At 35.3% G+C, this 22,328-nt stretch overlaps 1 protein-coding gene across 4 annotated transcripts in view; it reads right to left on the reverse strand.

Annotated features, from left to right (window-relative positions):
• IMMP2L (inner mitochondrial membrane peptidase subunit 2) overlaps nt 1-22,328 on the reverse strand; it is an 872,087-nt gene that overhangs the window by 190,817 nt on the left and 658,942 nt on the right. For 3 of the 4 annotated variants that reach the window (XM_023228172.2, XM_023228173.3, XM_031936066.1), the window contains one exon: nt 19,439-19,541. The exons of the other annotated variant lie outside the window; for it this stretch is intronic. In XM_023228172.2, the coding sequence (XP_023083940.1) occupies nt 19,439-19,541 (103 nt within the window). The remainder of the gene's footprint in view (nt 1-19,438; nt 19,542-22,328) is intronic. 4 annotated transcript variants of the gene reach the window in all.

The following is a 22,328-nucleotide window of genomic DNA, read 5'->3' on the forward strand; positions in this document are numbered from 1 at the left end:
ATGTCCTCATATGGCAGAGAGTTCTGGGGTCTCTTCCTCATCTTATAAGGGCACTAATCTCATCATGAGGGGCCCCACCCTCATGATCTCATTACCCCTCAAAGTTCTCATTTCCAAATATCATTACATTGGGGGTTAGGGCTTCAACATATGGATTTGAGAAGGACATAATTCAGTACCTAGCAGTGAGAAAATGCTGCCCCAAGTCCTTAATACAATTCTACAATAAAATGTATGAGCAAGAACATTTTTAAAATTAAACAACTAAATGTATGAACAATAAAATGTCTTTATGTATGTGGGGAGCTGAAAGATGATAAATAACATGACTATTACCAAGAAAACTTCGCATGTATTTTTTTTTTTTTGATAAGTTTCTGTCAATTTAACTACCCTTGAGCATCTCTCTTCTTTGCCCTCATCTCTAGATTTCACCTTGGGTCAGGTTGAACAGCAGTACCATTCCCTTAGATATGAAAGCAACTGCCAATGCAGCTCCTCCAGGCCTTTGTTTGAAAACTCTTTATTTCAGTAGGGGAGCCTCAAGCTCTTATACTTCAAAAATAAGCATGACTACACTCAAATGCCATTCTCTGAAGCTGGTTGATTTCTGAAATGCCTGAACTCATTATCCTCACATGGAGGTTTCTGATGCTGACATTTCTTGGCCCCTCCATGCACTCTTCAGTCATGGTGCTGTCACCCTGAGAGGTCCCCACATGTCTTTAGGGTTCCAGATAAAAGTAATCAACATATGGAGCAACAAAACAGAGCAATTAACTGAAGGCAGCTGACCTTCAGAGAGACACAAACTCAAACTCTAAAAAGTTTCTATCTGTAGCTCTCTTTATTCTTAATACAAGGTTCTTGGGAGGTTTTTTTTTTTTTTTTTTTGTGCGCGCACGCGTGTGTGTGTGTAACCAAGTTGAAAATTCAGTGATACGGAGAGACAAGCATGAGGTATTGGATGAGCAAGACTAACTAAATCAAGCCGAGACAAAGAACAACTGGTGTATATTATTTTGGCTAAGGATTTCTTCATTTTTCTAATTCCTCAAGCCCATTTTTCTGTTCGAAACAAAAGAGGCATGAAATTTATAGATGCAGTAATTACAGGAATAGTATGTTGGATGAAGACAACGATTTGAGCTAGTTTAGTCATAAGAACCAAAATCAATCACTCCAAGTATAACAGTGGCACAGTAGGTTATATTTTTATAATTGTGATCATCAAATCCAGGCCCAGAGGCGGTGGGGTTCAAATTATAGCAAATTTATCACATATTTTATTCCAACCTGCTCCAGTCTAATCTAGACATTCATTAAACTTTTGAGTGTCAGGCCCTGGGCTAGGCAAAGGAGACATACACAAAGATTACTAAAACATTTTCTATCTTTAGAAAATCTCTAACATCGAAAACATTAACTGGCATTGGGCAGGCATTGCTGTTTACACAAGCAGTCTGCCAGCGACTGTCTTTAAATGAATAATTCCAATGGGAAGAATACTCCACTAAGCATTGTATTTTGTGCTTTTTACACATACAATTTTCCTTGAATCCATTAGCCTGTCTCCATTATTCTTTCTACAATCTAATCAATTTTTTGTTCTGGAAAACAGCCAAGTTTTAACAGTTCCTGAACTGAATGCAAAAAGAAACCTCTGAAAAAGGAACAAAATTTCTTGAAAAAAATTAAAAAAATAAAAAGAGGGAGACGCCAAATTATTTTCATATTCTCTTGGAAAAGGAAGTGGTAAGTTTTTCTAACACAAGAATATTTCTTTCTAGGGAATGCTATCACTTTTACCAGGGTGGTCATTTTTACTATATAAATAGTTTCTTCAGTCTTTACTTGGTCACACGCAACAGAAACAGGAATTATTTGTTCCCAGAGTTCACTAAAATCAACTGGGTAGAATCAGTTTCAGGTGAGGCTATTGCAACTTTCTAGTAAAATAAAATTCATATTTAATTAACACACTCTTTCATTTCTACCATCCAATTTCTAATTAAAAATCTGATTCTGCAAATTGAGATTATTTGAAAATCATCTCAAGCTAATTACATTTTTAAAACTCAACCAATAAAAGGGCAGATTATACATAAGTGCAATACTTGTAAATAAAGTCAATAGAAACGAGAACGTCTAATCTTTAGAATGAAACGTCTTTTTAGTTAGTTCCACTATCTACCTCATCAACAATTACACACATACATGCACTTACATACACACACAAACCACTTCCTCAGGCATTCACAACAGGATTAAACTGTGTTTAAACAGTACGTGAACACAGACAAAACTATAGGCCCCTACAAGCCAGTGTTTCTTGAGGCATGGCCTGGCCTTGCATTAGAACTGTATGAGTTTCATTTGGGGAATACTTGCTAAAGTACAGCTTCCTCAAACCCACACAAGTTCTACTAAATCAGAATCTCAAGGAAGCCAGAAAATCTCTATTTTTCATAAGCTCCTAAGGTGATTCTAATACACATGAAAATTTGGGGAACAGTGCTACAACATTTTAGTCATGTATAACAAAATTTCTATTTAGAGACTCAGAATGGGATAAGAAGCTTTGGCTCCATCCTTCTTTCTACTGTCCTAAGATTTCTCTCTTCCCATGGAGATAGTTTTACTACTAGATTTCAGGCCATCCTGTACTAAATTGGACTTTGCCTGTTTAATATCCCTCTGATATCTTGACAAATATCTTGCAGTCCTGCTATTGCCCTGTAGATAAGACAATCATTTCTTTTCATGTCCCCAGATATTTCTACCACTCTGCCTCTCCTCCTAGTTTCAGCCAGCCTGTTCAGCTGACCTATCATAAAAGCTCTGTGTTCTACCTAAAAGAAACCTTTTATTTGGTCCTGTTTCTCCTTGTTCTGTTTACTTTGCTTGAATCACTATCTATTTTTAAGGTGATATCCATCTCATCCTCTTTCTGAAAAGTGCATCATGTCAGGAGCCTTCTTCCAATCTCCACTAACCATTTTAAGCACATTTTAGTTTCTTTTTTCCAAAGACGTCAGATGTCCTTCTTGTATACTTTCCATTGACTTCTTATTTCTGAACCAGAAGGCATCGCGAGTGCTAAACTCACTCACAGAACAGAAATTTGTTTATTTCACAAGATGCAGTAGGTGTCTATTATGAACCAGCCGGGTACCGTGCTACAGCAGTGAACCAAAAGGACAAGGTTCCTGACCTCATGAAGCTCAATTTTCTATTGGAGGTGATAAAAATATAAACATGAATAAAGAAATAAAATAAAATAGTGATAGTAGCTACAGGTGTGTGTGTGTGTGTGCGCACCTGCATGTGTGTGTGTGTTCCATTTTGTTAGATGCACAGAAAAAAATCTTCCCTGAAGTGGGGAAAATAAAGAGCCAACCACACAAAGACCTAAAGGAAGAGAATTCAAGGAAGAGGATCTAGCTAGGACAAAAGGCCTTTCACCTGTTCAAAGAATTGAAAGATGAGAGAGGTGCAAGCATGGAAAGGGGAGAGATGGAGAGGCCATACAATGTGAGGGCCCTGAAGGCCATGGTCAAGGGAATCAGAGAAAACTTAACGCTTTTAATTCTGATAGCAACAGGAAGCCACTGAAGTGTTTCATGTAGGCTAGAGATTGGCTTTGAGGATAACTAAGATAACTGCAGCTGCCACACAGATGTTGACGTTTAGAAGATGCAGAGGGGAAGCATGCAGCCCAGTTACGAGGCTCTTGTAGTGACATAGATGATGACCTGAATCAGTGAGGCAGCAGCAGAGATAGAAGAAAGCACATAACTCTGGGACGTTGGTGGAAGAGTAACAGGCCTTACCAGGCAGTTAAGGGCAATAAAAAGTGAGACCCCAAGGACGCCTCATAACTTTTTGTCTTGAGTAACTGGGTGGATAGTGCCATCTACTGAAATGGAAGAAATCTGAGGAAAGAAGATGGAAGTAGGAAGGAAGGGAATGAAGAATTTCCTTTTAGACATGTTAAATTTAAGCTGTGTCTTGAATATCCAGTGTGATACGATCTGGAGATGTGAATCTGAGCACCGATGCATGAAGACAGCATTTAAAAACACAGGATCCATTTTCTTAGGGAGGGTTTAAGTATGGATGAACAATCAGGACCAAGATCAGGGGCATGCCAAAATTTAGAAATCTGGCAGAGAAGGATGAAAATGTAAATGAGGCCTAGAAAAAGTGACTGGTTATATGGGTTCAAGGAAGCTAAGAGAAGAAAATTCTCAAAATGTTTTAAAAAGGAAGTGGCCAACGATATCGAATATTGCTGAAAGACTAAGATGGATATTTGGAAGAGATCACAGGTTTTGGCAACATCCTGACAAATCCTGAACTAAATAAATGGGTAATCTTTCAAAGCCCAGGTGTTTAACTGACCTGCAAAAGAAATATGGAAGATAGAAAGGTGAAAAGAAAAAAGAAGGGGATGCAAAGAAAATTCTCCCACAGATTCAGAACTTTAATAGTTCTTAATCTAAGATAAACTACAGTGAGACATATATGTTGCAAAAGTATGACATACAATATAATTTTTTAAGTATTTAATACTATCTGGTACACATACTAAATTTATCTAAACAAAGATCTCAGAATTTAGTAGCACAGGATAACCTACTTCTTGCTCCTGATTGAGGAGGCATAGTGGATTTTTAAAAAGACTTATATTTAAGTATTTAACAAAGAATAGTGAAGCAAAGTCTACAAATACACTGCTCCTATATACTGCCTCTAGAACCACTTGTCTCTCCTCCCTCTCTCACGGCAAAGACTCCAAACACCTGACGATTAATATCAATCTGCCATTTGTTAAATAGTGCAAATCTACCTTTGTCATTTTAATTGCACTGAATTTGAATTTGCATAGGTTGCAAGTAGAAAACAGAATCTTGAAGCCACATAAACTAATCATACTTAGACTTAAAACAGAATATACTGGATATCTAGCCAAACAAAATTGCTCAAGTATCCAATACATATTCTAAACACTTCCACCTCCATGCTTCTGCTACCTTGCTTTCTACTTCTCGAAAGTTACTTTTCCACTTGTCCGTAAGTCCAAATCCTATCTTTTCTTCAAGGTTTAACTGATTAATGTCTTTGAATTCTTTCTGGCTAGAAATCACTTCTATGAACTTCGTGATGTTGCACCTCTGTCTCTGGCTTTTATACTTTTTACCTTTTATTATATTACATTGTTGTCTACACTTTTGTCTGCCTAACGCCCTGTATTATCTGGAACAACAACCCCTTTCTCTGTACTGGCATCAACAAGATAACGTTTCCATGGAGCTGCCATAATTTTTACATAACGCTGCCCCTAGGCCAGAATTGGTTGGTCTATCGGTAGATACCTGATCTAAACTATGACAACCACAACATTCCAGCCCTTGGCAACTATTGATTCTTCCAGGACAGGCACTTACCTCAAGCTAGGCCAATCACAGTCCTTTCTCAACTAGATCCCGCCCCACTGGTCATAGCTAATTGGTGCAGGACTGGAACTGGACACAAGCTGACCCTCTGGATTGAGAACTAGAGGTCAGACCATTCCCTGTCGCATGTCTCAAACTGAAATATGCAGCACTGGAAAACTGCTCATGCCCATGGCCATGGGATTAGGTTTCCCTTAGCCTCAGAAGGCCTTGGAGTGCAAGCAACAGGTATCTGGTAGGGGTAAATGCCACCTCTTTAGTCTTACAATTGAAACCCCCTTCAAAGCACTATTCGACGTTGTCTTTAGAGACAAGTGAAGTGACTTGTGATATTTGCGGGGAGCCACCACCACAAAAATAATTTCTCTCTCTGCTAGGTGATTTATACCATTTTATTATTATTTTCTTTTTATGGTGATGTTGAGTTGAGGAGAGATGTTCATGCTACATTTATTAAAAGTTAAAAGAAAATCTCAGCACCTTGGGAGTCCAAGGCATGTGGATCACTTGAGGGAGGCCAGGAGTTTGAGACCAGTCTGGCCAACATAGTGAAACCCTTTCTGTACTAAAAATACAAAAAAATTACCCTGCCATGGTGGCGCATGCCTACAGTTCCTAGTTCCAGCTACTCAAGAGTCTGAGGCACAAGAATCCTTTGAACCAGAGGAAGAGGGGGCAGTGAGCCAAGAATGTGCCACACTACACTTAAGCCTGGGCGACACAGCAAGACTCTGTCTCAAAACAAAACAAAACTAAAAAGGTTAAAAGAAAGCAGCATTTGTTGGCCGGGCACGGTGGCTCATGCCTTTAATCCCAGCACTTTGGGAGGCCGAGGCGGGTGGATTACCTGAGGTCAGGAGTTCGACACCAGCCTGGCCAATATGGTGAAACCGCATCTCTACTAAAAATACCAAAAAAAAAAAAACCAGGCATGGTGGCATGCACCTGTAATCCCTGCTACTCAGGAGGCTGAGGCAGGAGAATCCCTTGAACCCAGAAGGCAGAGGTTGCAGTTAGACGAGATGGTGCCATTGCACTCCAGCATGGGCAACAAGAGTGAAACTCTGTCTCAGAAACAAACAAACAAACAAACACACACACACACACACACACACACACACACACACACACACACACAAGAAAGAAAGAAAAAAAAAAAGAAAGAAAGCAGCATTTGCAAGAGATGACATTCATCTCTCTGTCTTTTTCTGTGAAACGTTACTAGATTTCCTCCTTTTGGGGAGGAGTAGAAAAAGTAATTTTGAGAGTAGGAGAGATCTTCCCTCTTAAGGAGGGGCTACTACTTAGTAGGGTAAAACATCTGGGGCTGAGAACACAGAATGTATGAGTTTTGAAGACAATGTATTTTACTCTAAGCCTACTTCACTTTCAACCGAGTGGAAAGAATATATAGGGTATTTTTTTGTGCATCTATAAATGATTTTGTTTTGCATGATTTGTGATGTTTTTGGCTGGCTTGCTTTTAAACAGGAGTGGAGTAAGACAAAAGCACATTAAAGCAGACATACTACGCAAAGGATCATGGTAGTATTCTCGTGGTCATTTGGGAGACTTTCAGGAATTAAAAACAGAGAATGTTGTAAATAACTTTATGAAGAGGGCAGTCTTCCTGAACCTAAAGGATGGGGATATATCAATTTTGGGTAGTCTCTATATACACAGGCATATCCTACTTAAATTCTTTCCATAAAGGGACAACCTCTTCATAATCCTTCTTATATCAAATACCAAATTTACTTTGATGTGACAGAAAAAGGTATTGTGAATAGTGAACTTCAAAAGATAAGCAGTGAGATGGTTAGGGGTAATGATAGGGTACAGAAGCATATAATGAAATTTCAAATTAATATAATATTATTATACCAAACATATAATAGTAGGAAGATTTTCCTGTAATAAAACAGTAGTTTAAATAATGTTCTTCCATCTAAAAAAGATACTTCTTCTTAAGGCAAGGTGGTTGGTTTCTTTAAATTAAAATATAAAGAAATATTATGGGACTATAATAAAATCAGAACTTACTCTGTAAAATGTACCTGAAGTTCTTTACGAAATATACTATTGTGACTCAACACTATAATACTGTCTTAGTCTGCTTGTGCTCCTATAACAGAATGCCACATATTGGGTAATTTTTAATAAGAAATGTATTGAGTCATAGTTTTGGAGACTGGGAAGTCCAATATTAAGGAACCAGCAGGCTTGGTTATTCTGATTTCAAGATGGCACCTTGAATATTGTATCCTCTGGAGGCGAAGAACACTTTTTCCACACATAACAGGAGGCAGAAGGGCAAAGAGGAAAAAGGGGACTGAAGTCATCATTTTATAAGGCATTAATCCCAGCCATGAGGGTGGAACCCTCATGGCCTAATGACCTCTTAAACATTTGACCTGGTAATACTGTTACAATGGCAATTAAATTTCAACATGAATTTTGGAGGGGACAAACATTCAAATAGTCACAAATACTACTTAAAAAAAAATAACAGTTTAACCAGTAATGCCCACCTGGGCAAAAAAGCTATTTAAGTACCATGCACTTTGATGAATGACCTTTAAAATAGCCTTCCTCATTTTATACTATTACTTTTCAGTCAGTGCAGGATAACACATTAAATCTAAAAACAATGGCCCAGTGAAACCATGCCAGTAGATTTAACGAATCCATTAATTTAATGGTAATTATCATTCCCTGTTCAGCAGATATATTTTCTTTGTTTGAAAGACTATGCTGTGTGTTTGTGTTTTTTTTAAATGACAGAAGAAGAATGCAATACAGTTTGTTTTAAAAGACTCTGTACCAAATATTCTGTGAAGATTATAAGTTCTCCTTGACTAGAGTCTAGATAATTCCATAATGACTCGTAGAAATGACATAATTTATAATCTCATTAGGTTTTTGTGAAGTGAAACTTAATTTATATGAACAACCCAAATATAATCATGGCTAATTCGAGAGGAATGTTTCATTTGCCTTCCCAGCAAATACTAGGCAGACAGAGTTTAAAGCCTCAGTGGGGAATAGGTAGATGCATTTCACAACAAGGGAGATTTAAGCAGCTTTGAAAATGGTTTGGTTGAAGCTCTTTAACTGTAAATAAAATTACAGGAGGTTTGAGTAAAACTTCAGCCTAATGTAGCTGTTAGTCTAAGTAGGTCCTAGTTAATGACTATTATTTTTACGAAAATCAGGCCTAGTAATTAAAAAAGTTCAATATTCCACAACTTGATGAAGCCTTACAGTTTCCCCTTTCCTTCCACTGATTACATCCTAATTTCAATTCACAATATCAATATACTTATTTTAATACAGTAACAATATAAAGGGGAGATTAATGTAACTTGAAAGTAGTGTGAACATTCTATATCATTTCTTCACAAAAATTGATGCATTTCTTTTTGAAAATATTTTTTAATTAAAAAATTTATTTACAACTTCCCACAATGTGTTGATGCATTGAAAATACTTTAATTTTGAAAAATATATATTTGGGTATGTTTTAAATAATAATGGCAAGTAAATTTTTAAAACATGCTTTTCTATCAGCTGGTTTACCAAAATATTCGCCATTCTATGTTTCCTTCTTTTAGCCTCTACATTCTGGGAATTGTCTATACCTTTTGAAACAAGTGAGAACTTTACCAAAAAGAGTAGAAAAGGCTGGTGAAATAAGTGGGGGGTTAGTTGACATAGATGATAAGTGTAACAGAATGGAACTTTGATACTTTGAGGGAATAATATTTGCCTATAATTTAAGGAGTCATGAACAAGACTTGATTGCCACTCCCAAGTTTAGGGACAAAAATCTAATACTTACCAGGTAGCACAATTCTCATCACGTAGCCAAGACTGCTGCTCATGCCTAATTTTAAGGTTTGACCCATCAGAGATGAGCATGGAGTTAGTTCAGTATTCCAACTGGTGAATTTCTCTAACAGATGTGGTGAGTTAATACGAGGAAGCAGAATATAACAGACATCAAACCAATTATTAGCTCCTAAGGACTCTTATAAGTCAATCTACTTCATATTTTTATTATTACCACCTTTGCCTAATGCCTAATCATATCCCATTTGAACTAATAGTATTATCAAATGATTGCAGTTTCTACCTATATCCTATTTCCAATCTAATCTTTCTTTCATAATTTTCCCAAACCAGTCTTGCCAGACACCTCTCATAACTTATTACTCTCCTGTTCCATAATGTAAAGGGCTTTTAGTTCCTTCTAATGTTCAAATTTCTGATTTTCCTATTAACAGCCAGACATAATCAGTCCTAAACCAATCTTTCTAAAGTTATCTATTACTAATTCACTAGGATCAGAGGTTGGCAAGCTTTTTCTATAAAGAGCAGATAATAAATATTTTAGGATTTGTGGGATATAGTCTCTCTTGCAAGTATTTAACTCAGCCGTTACAGTGGGAAAGCAGCCATAGTCAATATGAAAGCCAGAGTGTGGCTGTGTTCCAACATAACTTCTTTTGTACAGAAATAGGAATGAGCCAGATTTGGTTCAAGGGCCATATTTCACTGCACCCTGTTCTAGATGAACCTTTACTGTGCAGAAATTGGCCATTAACTGTGTCATGAAACACCTGTTAGACTCTGTTCCTAGTTCTGGGCTACAGTGATACAAGGATGAGTTAGCTCCCATAGCTGCCTTGGCAATGTTCACAGTCTTTACACACACAGAATCACTGTGCAATTATACTGCAAATGCTGTGTAGGGTCACTGGCTTAGTCAGAAGCAAAACCTCATGTTAGAGTAGGTCTGGAAGTAGTCATTGTCCAGATTAAGGTGGGCAGGCACAACAAGATAATGAAAGGGAGAAGAAATGACAGCCTGTGCCAACATACAAAAATGCAAAACTAAATGGTGAATTTATGGAATAATCAAGGCATAGGCAGCTAAGATGGATCTGGAAAATTTGGCATGAGACAGAATCAAAAGGATTTGAATGCCCTGCTAATGAGTTTACACTAACTTTTTTGAGTCAGACTTCACTCAGGCCTCAGCAAGAGGCACTGCTCTTTTGGTGCCTGTGCTTTTGAGGAACCTGCACATCACAAGTTTTACAAAAATTAAATTTATTAAAGAACACATGGGTCCCTATGTCATTCAAGATCTGGCATTCAGCACTAGCCAAGTGTGACATTCTAACCCCGATTATTCACCAGGATTTACTCACAACAAACTAACACCATTAAGGACCCAGCCACATGTTCTTCCATATATTTTATATTTTTTAAAAAATGGACTGATTGCAAATGCCATGAAACTTCACCAGTTGATCAAAGGCAGGATTTCAGCCATCCAAGCGCTTAGCTTAGAAGTGCTTAGAAGAAGGAAATTAAATGACGTGACAAGCCTTCTCAGCATGGAGGCCACAGATTCTTGTATACTTAGTATCATTTGCCAGTAGCTGAGTGCCCCTGTTCTTTCTGCTCTTCATGTTTCAACTTGTGATTCTAGAATTCTAGAGGTACTCAGGAAAACACAGTATTCACCACAGTTGTGCATGGTGACAAAGGAAACATTTGTGACTACTAAACAATTAATATTGCTCTTAAATTTATATGTATGTAGTTGAGGGTATGACATGCATGGAGCATGACACTTTTTACATTGACAAGCACGTATAAACTGAGCCCTCAAACCTGTAAATAGATTTCCTTTTATAAAAATATGTAATAAAATGTAATTAATTCTTTAAATACTTAAAAATTCAGTTCTATTTAAATAATTTTGATGTAATTTTATGTTAATAGTTATTTATGTTTTGGCTTTTGGTTTGAAAAGATACATTTTGACATTTTACAAAAAAATCTTTTGGAAAGACTTGAAAAAATTTACTTTTAAATTCTTTTACATTTATTTTCATCTACATTTTCATAAACATATATTTAAATTATTGACACTAAATACAATTAAATATTATTTTAATCCTTCATACCATTCACTGTTGTCAATAGAATGCATATCATGTGAAAATCTTGATTGCAACAACATAGTGATTTTGCTGAAATGGAGGCCAGAAAAAAAAATGATAAATGAATTTTAAATGTATTAAAAAAACTGAAAAATAACAGCTTGGAATTTTCATTTAGAATATATATGTAGTTTAACGGTTATGTATGTTTTCATTTTATTACTCTTCCAAACATCACAGACCTTCAAACAGAATACTCAAATGTGTAATAATAATTAAATTCAGTCATCTTTGTTTGCTGCTTTTAGCCATATGGAGATATATTTATCGAGTTAGGAAAAGTAACATATTTCATTTAACAGTTTGCTAACTTAATTTATAGTTACACGTTAAATATTTAGACATGTAGTATTTAGACCTCCATGCCTTAGGAGTCACATATATTAGGGGACGATCTAATATTTATAAGTAATGTGGACTCACTGATGTCAACTTTTAATATTTTAACTTATGCAGTTATTAGAAATAGTCTATTATAGCAGGCGTAGTGGCTCATGCCTATAATCCCAGCACTTTGAGAGGCCGAGGCAGATGGATCAATTGAGGCCAGGAGTTTGAGACCAGCCTGGTCAACATGGTGAAACCCTGTCTCTACTAAAAATGCAAAAATTGGCCTGCTGTGGTGGTGTGCACCTGTAATCCCAGCTACTTGGGAGGCTGAGGCAGGAGAATCGCTTGATTCCAGGAGGCGGAGGTTGCAGTGAGCTGAGATTGGGTCACCACACTCCAGCCTGGGTGAAAGAGCAAGACTCCATCTCAAAAAAAAAAAAAAAGGAAGTATTCTTTTATGTTTTAGACATAAAAGCATAAAGCATAATGTAATGAACATCTGTATGCTCACCACTCTGCTTCAGACATAAGTACTGTAACTTGGTGTCTTTGTACACTCACTCTTCCCCAATAACATTCATTCCCATCCTTTCCAGAGGTAACCAATCCTGAATTTTTTACTGCTATTTTAAATGACAAATTCTTTAACAGTATGTTTTCTATTTCTTGATGATATCTAGCCATGTTTCATCATGTATATAATAGCTATTATACTACTAAGTTTGCATAATTGTCTTAATAGTTCTGCAGATTCCTCCTGGGTTTTCTAAGGAGACAATATCATACTTATGAAAAATAACAGTTTGGAATCTTCATTTCCCATCCCTATATCTTTTATTTCTCTTTCTTGACTTAATCTGCACTGATACTGACCTTTAGCATAATGTCAAATATAAGTGGTAAGAGAGGACTTTCTTGCCTTGTTTCTTTATTGAATATAGTAGGTACTGTAGGTTGATAATATTGTTGTTAGGAAGCAAAATGATGTGATCAGGATTCTTTTCAGAAAAATTGTTAGTGACAGGAGTATCAGTTGGAGCAGAATTATTTAGGAGTCATATTACCAAAATAACTTCTATTTAATGCAAAAGCCATGGGGCCTGTGATGACCTTATCAGTAGAATACACGTTATGGCTCTGATTCTGACGACTATAGTAAAAAACTGCATTTTCACTTGCTTGATTCACCAAGTTAGACAAATCTTAAAGTACCAAAAACTCACATGGGTCTTACTATGAATAATGTCTAAAAGTGTAGTTATTATGATTCACTATAGGGTCCATTTATGGCTCCATTATACAAAAAAGATCACCCAAGACACTCAAAATCAAACTGATCCTTTTCAAATACAACCAATAAGATACTGACACAGAGCAAAGTCTTTTTAAAGATTATCCAACAAGTTTTCAGAAAATTAATAATTTCCAAAAAAAGCTGTTTCCCAGCTCAGTCAAAAGAATGTTATTTACAGAGTTTGCTGTTTACAAAGTTATTTACGTAGTTTGCTATTTATTAAAAGAAGTGGAGAGCAAAATTACCCACCAAATATTTTATAAGTACATATCCATGTAAATGAGGCAATTTAATCTCAAACTTTGTATCTCAATACATTCAATAGAAGACATTTTTTTGTCTTATGGGTGCCTCATATTTTCCATTTTATTTTTCTATGTATACCCAGTTATGTAGGTACCAACAAGTAAAATAATGGCTTCAACCTCACTTTTAAAAAAATTCTAAGCACTTATAAAATCACTAAATTAATAACCCCTGCATATGTTTCACTAAATCTTGGCTCCTGACCTATTATCAGTAAATATATATTTCTAATAAAATGAATGTGTTTAATTCTGTAACTAAATGGCCCAAAGGAACAGTATCTGCCATAGCAATAAAGTCTAATGACAATTCTGCTGACATTCTTCTATCTAAAAATGAAATCATGTGGAAAATCATTTCTACACTAGCAGAATAATTAAGGCATAAGAAAAAATTTGATTTGGTAGGAATGGAAGCTAAGATTGCCTCTTCTCTTGGGAAGACGGGTGATATTATTTATTTCACCACCATATTATGTTTCCAAGCTCTCTTTTTAAAATCATATATATTTTTTCATGTCTTAATTACAGCAACAAATCCAATGACCAGCGAAGCTAATCCTGAGGGACTTTCTCTTTCATTTTACTGCATGGACATTTCTTGGTGTTGAATACAGCTTCTGAGAATGGGCTCTCTTCCAAGACTTAGTTATCTTTGGTTATACAAATATTTTCATTATAATGATATCTCCTTTAAGTGGCTTTGATCTTTTTATAAGATGTATGCCTTTGTCTATACCAGTCAAATGAAAATTATATCTAGGTAAAGCATGTGAGGTTGCCAGGTTCCAGCACTGTTTATGGGAACCATGAGAAACATGTGATGAAAAACCACAAGGTAAGGCTTTATGACTTATTAACAAAAACTAGAAAACTATTGTTACCAGTATTTTTCTATAAAATATAGATTATTTTAGTTCCTATCAAAATTTTCTAAAGAACAAGCCTGTATTACAAGCCACAAGAAAATATAACCAATTAAAGTCTAAGCACCATTTTTTCAAAGAAAGTGTGAAGAGAATACTTCATTTGGATCCTGTCAACACTGTCTAATGACCTTTTTAAAATTTGAAATGGCTGATTTTAAATAAAAGCTATTCTAGCTGCTCTAGAGAAGTTACACAAGGAAAAGGCTACAATTCGACAATAAATAAATGCAATGAAAATTCATTCTCGTGTATCACAAGATTATTCTGTATTGCACAGGCAGAATATTTTCAATGCAGCTAAAACCCATTAACCACTCCAGGCATAAATTACTTCATTCACAAAACATATAGCATCTAGAGTGCTTTATGTAATGCAGGATTTTTACCAAATAGTTATTTTCACCGATTTCAGAACACTCTGTTCTACCAAATCCTCCTGGGAGATTTCATGGGTTTTCATACACAAATGCTCTACTTCTCTAAAAGGCCCTGCCATACCCCCATCTAGAGTATTTGTTACAATGTGCTGTGAAGGACTGATTGTCTCCCTCCCTTCCATCTTTCCTTGAGAGTGGGGATTATACCTTAGTACTGGTAGAATCTATTGATCCTCTTACCTGCTCCTTCTGGGCATCAGGGGATGTTTTAAAGTTTAGTGATAGTGGCAAAAGAATTCAGAAGGCTCACAGGTTCAGTGCACTCCTTATCATCTATGACCTGAATCTCTGTCTTTATAATCTCTGACTATTTTAAACATTTCCCAAGACTCAGTCCCAATTCCTGTCTTTGTCAAGTGCCTGCCTTCCTTCCTTCCTTCCTTCCTTCCTTCCTTCCTTCCTTCTTTCCTTCCTTCCTTCCTTCCTTCCTTCCTTCCTTCCTTCCTTCCTTCCTCCCTCCCTCCCTCCTTCCCTCCCTTCCTCTTACCCCCCACCTCTTTTTTTTTTTTTTTGGACAGAGTTTCTCTCTTGTTGCCCAGGCTGGAGTACAATCGTGCAATCTCAGCTCACTGCAACCTCCGCCTCCCAGGTTCAAGTGATTCTCCTGCCTCTGCCACCCGAGTAGCTAGGATTACAGGCACCCGCCACCACACTCAGCTGATTTTTGTATTTTTAGTAGAGACGGGGTTTCACCATGTTGGCCAGGCTGGTCTGAAACTCCTGACCTCAGGTGATCCACCTGCCTTGGCCTCCCAAAGTGCTGGGATTACAGGCATGAGCCACCACACCCGGCTGTCAGGTGCTCTTAAAAGAAAAGGTCCCATTCTTTCATCCTTCCTGCAACTCCAAGAATCTATTGTTTTGTTTTTTACCAAAGAAGCATTATATAGGGGGAAAAAAATCAAAACAGGTATGATTAGATATTAAATTGCTTAAAATATCCATTTCCCACATGTATTACAGACTCTAAAATCTCTGCCTGGTTAAATGTAACTCTGATTTCTCCTGAGCCATCCCACCCACCAGGATCCACAAGCCTGAATCAAAGTGGACAAACCGCAGGTGCTCAAAAATGTGTCTGAAGGCATCAATGAAAAGCTTTGCATGATATCAAAACATAAACTTTACTTCTTCTCCTTTACTTTTCATTGGCTTTTCAAAAATGGAAAATTTTTTGCACTTCATAAACTTCAAAAAGAATTCCATGGAATTTTAATATTCATTTTCCGCACTTTTCTAAAAACATAGCCTTTACTTTTTCTCCCTTACTTTTTACTAGTTTTTAAAAAGTGAAAAAATTTTTGTACTTCATAAACTTCAAAAGGAATTCTATGGAATTTTCATATTCTATATATCATCACTTTCAAACCAACAGTTCATTTCATTAATAAATAATAGTTCTAATGTTCATTTATTTCTAAAACTATCATCTCCTATTAGGCATATTTCCTTCACAAAACACTCTGGGGGCTAATATTTTATCTAATAAGGTATCAATGAAATAAGTGATTGAATTCGCTCTTTTCCAAATGACTTGGAACTAAAAAGAACTCATATTTAGTATAACTCGAAGTTTCCATTCTCAGAAAGAGGCATTCTATCATAAATAGCTTCTGAATCTGAATTATTCAGTTATGCTTCATAGTCCCAGCACACAAATTGTTCACAAGGTCACACTATGATCATAAACCTAAAAATCAAAATACATTTATACATCTTAGAAAAGTTATGTTTGCCTTGAAATGTATAAGCCAAAAGTTTTTCTTCTAATGTCCTTTGGTCAAAGTAGCTAAAATAAATTATATAATTTAGGTGCTAAATAAATAAATAATTTACTTTAGGTTTATTTTTAGATACTAGAATTTCACAAATCACCATGCAGGAAGGAGTGAAAGTCTCTTGGTTGCTCTCAATTTAAACCTAGATAAAAATGATAGAAAAACTTCAAAGTGGAAAATGTACAAGCTAACTGGAGGCCATGGAAAGAATCACATTTGTGTTTTCAGTAAATGGAACATATAATCTAGGAGAACAGTTCAAATATAATTACTAAAATTAATATTTATAATAAATGAAATAATTGCTGCATGCATTTTTAATTGAAGAGTCTGTCAATGTGGAGTAGTTAAAAATCACTATTAGAAATGTCACAGCTATATATACGTACAAATACAAATACAAACTTTACTTTTTATGTGCTTCCATTTTAAAGCAGACAGAAAATTTGTCACTACGATAATCAGTTATTTTGTGCGCTGGTGAAGAACATCATGGCTACAATAGAAAATGTATTCATCTACATAGAAGTAGGTGTTGTAAAGGAAAAGACACTAATTTCTTTTACAGAGAAAGAAATTACTGAGAGAAATGCTTAGAAAATATTCTGAGCAATTATAAAGCAACACATTAGAATCACCAAGTCTTTATGATATAATCCACTAAAATCAAGTAGTAATATGCACTGAACAACACTTCCAGACAATTATCAAAATTTTAAAGTAAACTTATGAAAGATATTTATCACACTAGAAATGCAAACTAAAGTCATAAATTGGCAAATCCATATCATGAGGCGATAGGACATTTTCTATCATTGTGCAATGATCATAAACTCAAGAGGGTTAGCATAAAGATATTTCACAGAGACATCACACATAATGGAAATATTTCATACCCAATCACATCTGTGATGAGAGAGACATAAAATGGCTTTTAGGTAATCTTTTTCACTTGCGAGTTGCTACAAAATTTTGTCACAAGAGTCACTTCTACACTGTAAGCGACCTAAAACATTTCCATTCTGTTTATTTCACTTTAGTATACCTTACAAAAATTATATTATATTTTTGTAATAATTACTATTCAAAGGCAAGAAAATGTCTTAGTAGTATTTATTATCATCACTGCAACTAGAAAAAAAGAAATAGGAGTAGTTTCCCAAAGTTATCTTCCACACAGACATATATGCTTATCCAACTCTAGCTCTATTACTGTACTGTCAGCCAAAGATGAGTCCAAGTGGCTGCTCCATTAGTGACAGCAGGAGTGACAAGCCCTCATACTATGTGAAAGAAACTGTTTTGTTAGAGACCACCAACATTAAATTTTAGAAAAAAACTATATGGATAAAATCTTTTTCATAAACATATCTAAAGGTATTCAATATTAACTTATACAAGTTGAATATCCCTTATCCAAAATACTTGAAACCAGAAGTATTATAAATTTTGGATTTTTTTTTTAATTTTGGAGATTTGCACTATACTTACTGGATGAGCATATCTAATCCCAAAATTTGAAATCCAAAATGCTCCAATGAACATTTCCTTTGAGGATCATATCGGTTGTCAGTAATACGAGAATTTTGGAGCATTTCAGATTTCAGACTTTTGGATTAGGGATGCTCAACTTATATATATGTTAACAAGTATAGCTATATCTACCTTTAGGAAAATCTAATGAGTGAAGATCCAAGCTTTTAAACACACTAGATAATGAGAAACAGGTGTAGTGCCGGTTAACTAAAAGATTCTTCACTTTATATTATGAGCTACTGCAGGGATTCATAAATACAGAATTTCTGTATACATTCAACATGAAAAAACTCCCAAAATACCAGTTTAGTCTCAATTTTATGGAGTGCAAGCATGGAATAAGGAATGTCTGCATTTCTACTATATAAACTCAATAATTCTAACATTCTACTTATAAAGGGTGACAGATTATGCCATTCCAAAATATGCCACTTTGACATGAGGATAACTTTAAGCTAAAGGCACTTGACAAACAGCAGATGCAAGAAGGGCATTCTAATCTTTGCCTTTTCTTCCTGAAAGCAGGAGACACAATTTTTCATGTGAAAGATGCCCTTCCTGTACCAGGAGGAAAAAAACATTATTTCATGGGAAGTCATGGCAGGGGGCGCAGAGGGGGTTCTGTACCAACAGACCTTGTTAAAATGTGTTAAAATAATTATCTTCCTTTAGCCTCACCACATAATTTACTTACTTTTCCACAATTAGGTCTCTTTGTTCAATCTAACATAAAAGTATGTACGTTTTTCCACCTGTTGGGTCTTCATTTCTTTATGAGGGCTCCTGTGCCACCTAAAACTTATCTTCAATTTGTTGGCTTTTCTCCTATGACTCTGTCTTATGTCAATTTAATTCTCAGGCCCCGCGGGGACCCTAAGAGGGTACAGGTAAAATTTGCTTCCTGTACATTTACTAATATGATTTCCATTACACTTGCATTTTAAACTAATGATTTAGAAAACTGATGCCTACAGGTCTTGTACACATTATATACAAGACCTAAACATCAACTGAAAATATAAGGTACAAAGTATTCCCGTGGGAGAAAAAAAGATCTTCCAATTTGGAATAAGGTAGTTGGCCAAAAGCATTTTTTTGGTACTTTCTTGAAGTGTATGAGTTTTTCTTTCTAAGAAACACATGTGCACACACATACCTTATAAAGGTATACACATACACACTGATAGTGTACTTTATCTATGATACTTAAAAGGAAATTTTCAAACATAAACTATTCCACTATAAAATTCATGATCAGTCTTGGCTGAGTTACCCGAATAACCCTATCTGACATACTTTTGTTCTCACCTTTGAAATCCAATTATATCAACAATAAGATAAAAGATGACTTACCGGCCCAAAAGAATTACTGTCAAAACTGTGTCCATGATGATCACCTTCAACCCAGATGTGACCACGGGGGACTTTGACATACCGGTTTTTGTGTCCTATGGTTCTGGAAATAAACAGTGTAACCACTGAGATATGAATAGAAAAGAGATCAAACTGTTGAGCATACAAACTCAGGAATGGCAAAAATATATAGATGTTACAGACAGGTTAACCATGAAGCTTCTCCATGATTTCATTTTTAAGGAAGATGTGGTTAGAGCCCTTTGAATCTATTCACAGTATTTTTGTTCTTTTTATATTTCTAGAGGTAAGAATTTTGTGCTTAGAAAAAATGTATTGACACTACATGTGTTGTTATTTAATATAATTCACAATATTCTAAATATGTATTTATGAAATCCAATAAACCCCAACAAAATACAGATCTAACTTGGTTTTTTAACATTTACTTTTAAGTTAATATTCAACTTTTTCAACAGACTCACGCACAACTACAATCTTCATTTTTTGCAGTTAAACTTCTCAAACCAATGGACAACACTTTTCATAACCTCTTAATACTCTAAATTTCAGCATAAGAAATAAAGGAAGAACATAATCTGGATAACTTCTCATTAGATAAAAACTATCAATATCAGTTGAAAATTTTGAACCAGCACTAAAGTATTCCTAAAAATGAAAATATTTTAACAATTGTGAAGACTAAAGATAGATGACACACATGTTGCAAAACATTCTATATTCTTAATGCTGGCAAGGAAATGGACTAAGAAAAGGCTATCTCACACAGTTTTCATAGCAATGTATAATGGTATAATGTTTTTCCCTGTATTTCCATTTTAGGCAACTTTTTGGTACATTTTTAAGATACTAAAATGTTTGTGCCTTTTGACTTAATTATTCTACTTGTAGAAATCCATTTGAAAAATAAAATCAGAAATACAGACACATTTATTCATTACAAGGGGTGTTCGAACAAGGCTTTTTATAGCAAAAAATAATAATAATTTACCTAAATATTCAACAACACAGAATTGGTTCAATAAATTATGATACAACCAACTAAATGAAAGAGACAGGCTTACAATAAAATATTATCCTAATCCCATAATAAGAAGTTATTCTGGGGGCAGAGACTGCATTTTTTTTCTTTTATTCCCTAAAAAGCTCAGGAAAACGCCTGGCCTAAAGAAGCTTCTCAGTAAGTTTTGGCTGAATGAAGGAATGCATAAATATCACCTCCAAGCCTGCAGAGTTCAGAAACTGAGCTTGGCATACATACTGTTCTTTGAGGTGGTGTCCCTTTGAGACTATTTTTATTAATTAGCAAGTTGTATATGTGCAGAAGAATACATTTAAAAAAAAAACTAAACATAAATTGGTGATACAGAAACTGAAACTATTCATTACCTAGGATGGTTTTTAATTTTCAAGATAATTTCAGTGTTGAATTACTTTACTTTAGATCAGTAAATCATTCATGCAAGGAAGCAATATTGTGGCTATTAGAAGCCCACAGTAAGTTAATGACTGCTGTTTATTTTTAATTACTATTGGGAAGAAAGTTTTCAGCTTTTTAAAGAAAAGTGAAAAACAAGTTGAACACATCTTACCATCATATACTCTGTAATGTAAGTGTTCTTCAATTAAAATCAGTCAATTAGTTCCTGACATCACTACAGCTTTTATTATTAGACTGCCTCTAAGAACTAATATTCTACATGAAATGTTAATGACAAAGAGAATATCCTTTTACTTAATTGTTGGCAAGGCATACTCTCCAAATCAGTCCAAATGTTTCTTCACCTTATTAAGCTGGGTATTTTGGATACATGCTCAGAAAGAAAACAATTACCAATTTTGCCTCTTCAAATAACCATTCAAGAATTACAAAGGAAAACCAGCATAAAATTATTTCTGCGATGACATGGTGAGTTTTAAATCAAGCATATTCTTCCAGAAACCAGAAGAGTGATACGAAACCAAGATTGAGTTTTAATGTCATATAAGCCAAGATACTTGTGATAGAAAGCAACAGCATCCTAAAAGACAAGTGACAGTTACACATTTCCTTGCACTGCCCATCTTATCTGAAAAATTTAAATATAGCCTTTATCTTATTATTTTCTAGTTGCTTACAGTGCTTTATTTTTCTTTTTTGAGCCTGCTAACACTTGATATACATTTATGGGTTTGTTTATTTTTTATTTCCCTCCACTAGAATGCAATCTTTGGAACTTTGCCTTTTTTGTTCATAAGAGTATCCCCAGAGCCCAGAACAGACTGCACAGAGTACTCAATAAACATTTGTTAAATGAATGACCAAATGAATGAATAACTGAAGAATAAAAAATACTGCCATAAAGGCAGAATAATAGAGTGGAAAGTATATAGGTTCTGGAAACAGAGTAGACCAGTTTGGATCTTGATACTATTACTCACAAGTAATCTTTTGCAAGTTACTTAGAGTTTCTACCTCTATTTCCCCATCTTTAAAATGGAAGAAGACATACCCTAAGTTAGTAGTCCCCATCCTTTTTGGCAGTAGGGACTGATTTCATGGAAGACATTTTTTTTTCATGGACCAGGGTGGGTGGGGGAAGGTTTTGGCACGATTCAAGCACATTACATTTATTGTGTATTTTATTTATATGATTATTACATTGTAATATATAATGAATTAATTATACAACTCACTATAATGTAGAATCAGTGGGAGTCCTGAGCTTGTTTTCCTGTAACTAGATGGTCCCCTCTGGGGGTGATGGGAGACAGTGACAGATCATCAGGTATAAGAGTCTCATAAGGAGCATGCAACCTAGATCCCTCACATGCGCAGTTCACAATAGGGTTCGCACTCCTGTAAGAATTTAATGACACGGCTGATTTG

Source organism: Piliocolobus tephrosceles, chromosome 8 (genome assembly GCF_002776525.5).
Source record: "Piliocolobus tephrosceles isolate RC106 chromosome 8, ASM277652v3, whole genome shotgun sequence".
Classification (NCBI taxonomy): Eukaryota; Metazoa; Chordata; class Mammalia; order Primates; family Cercopithecidae; genus Piliocolobus; species Piliocolobus tephrosceles.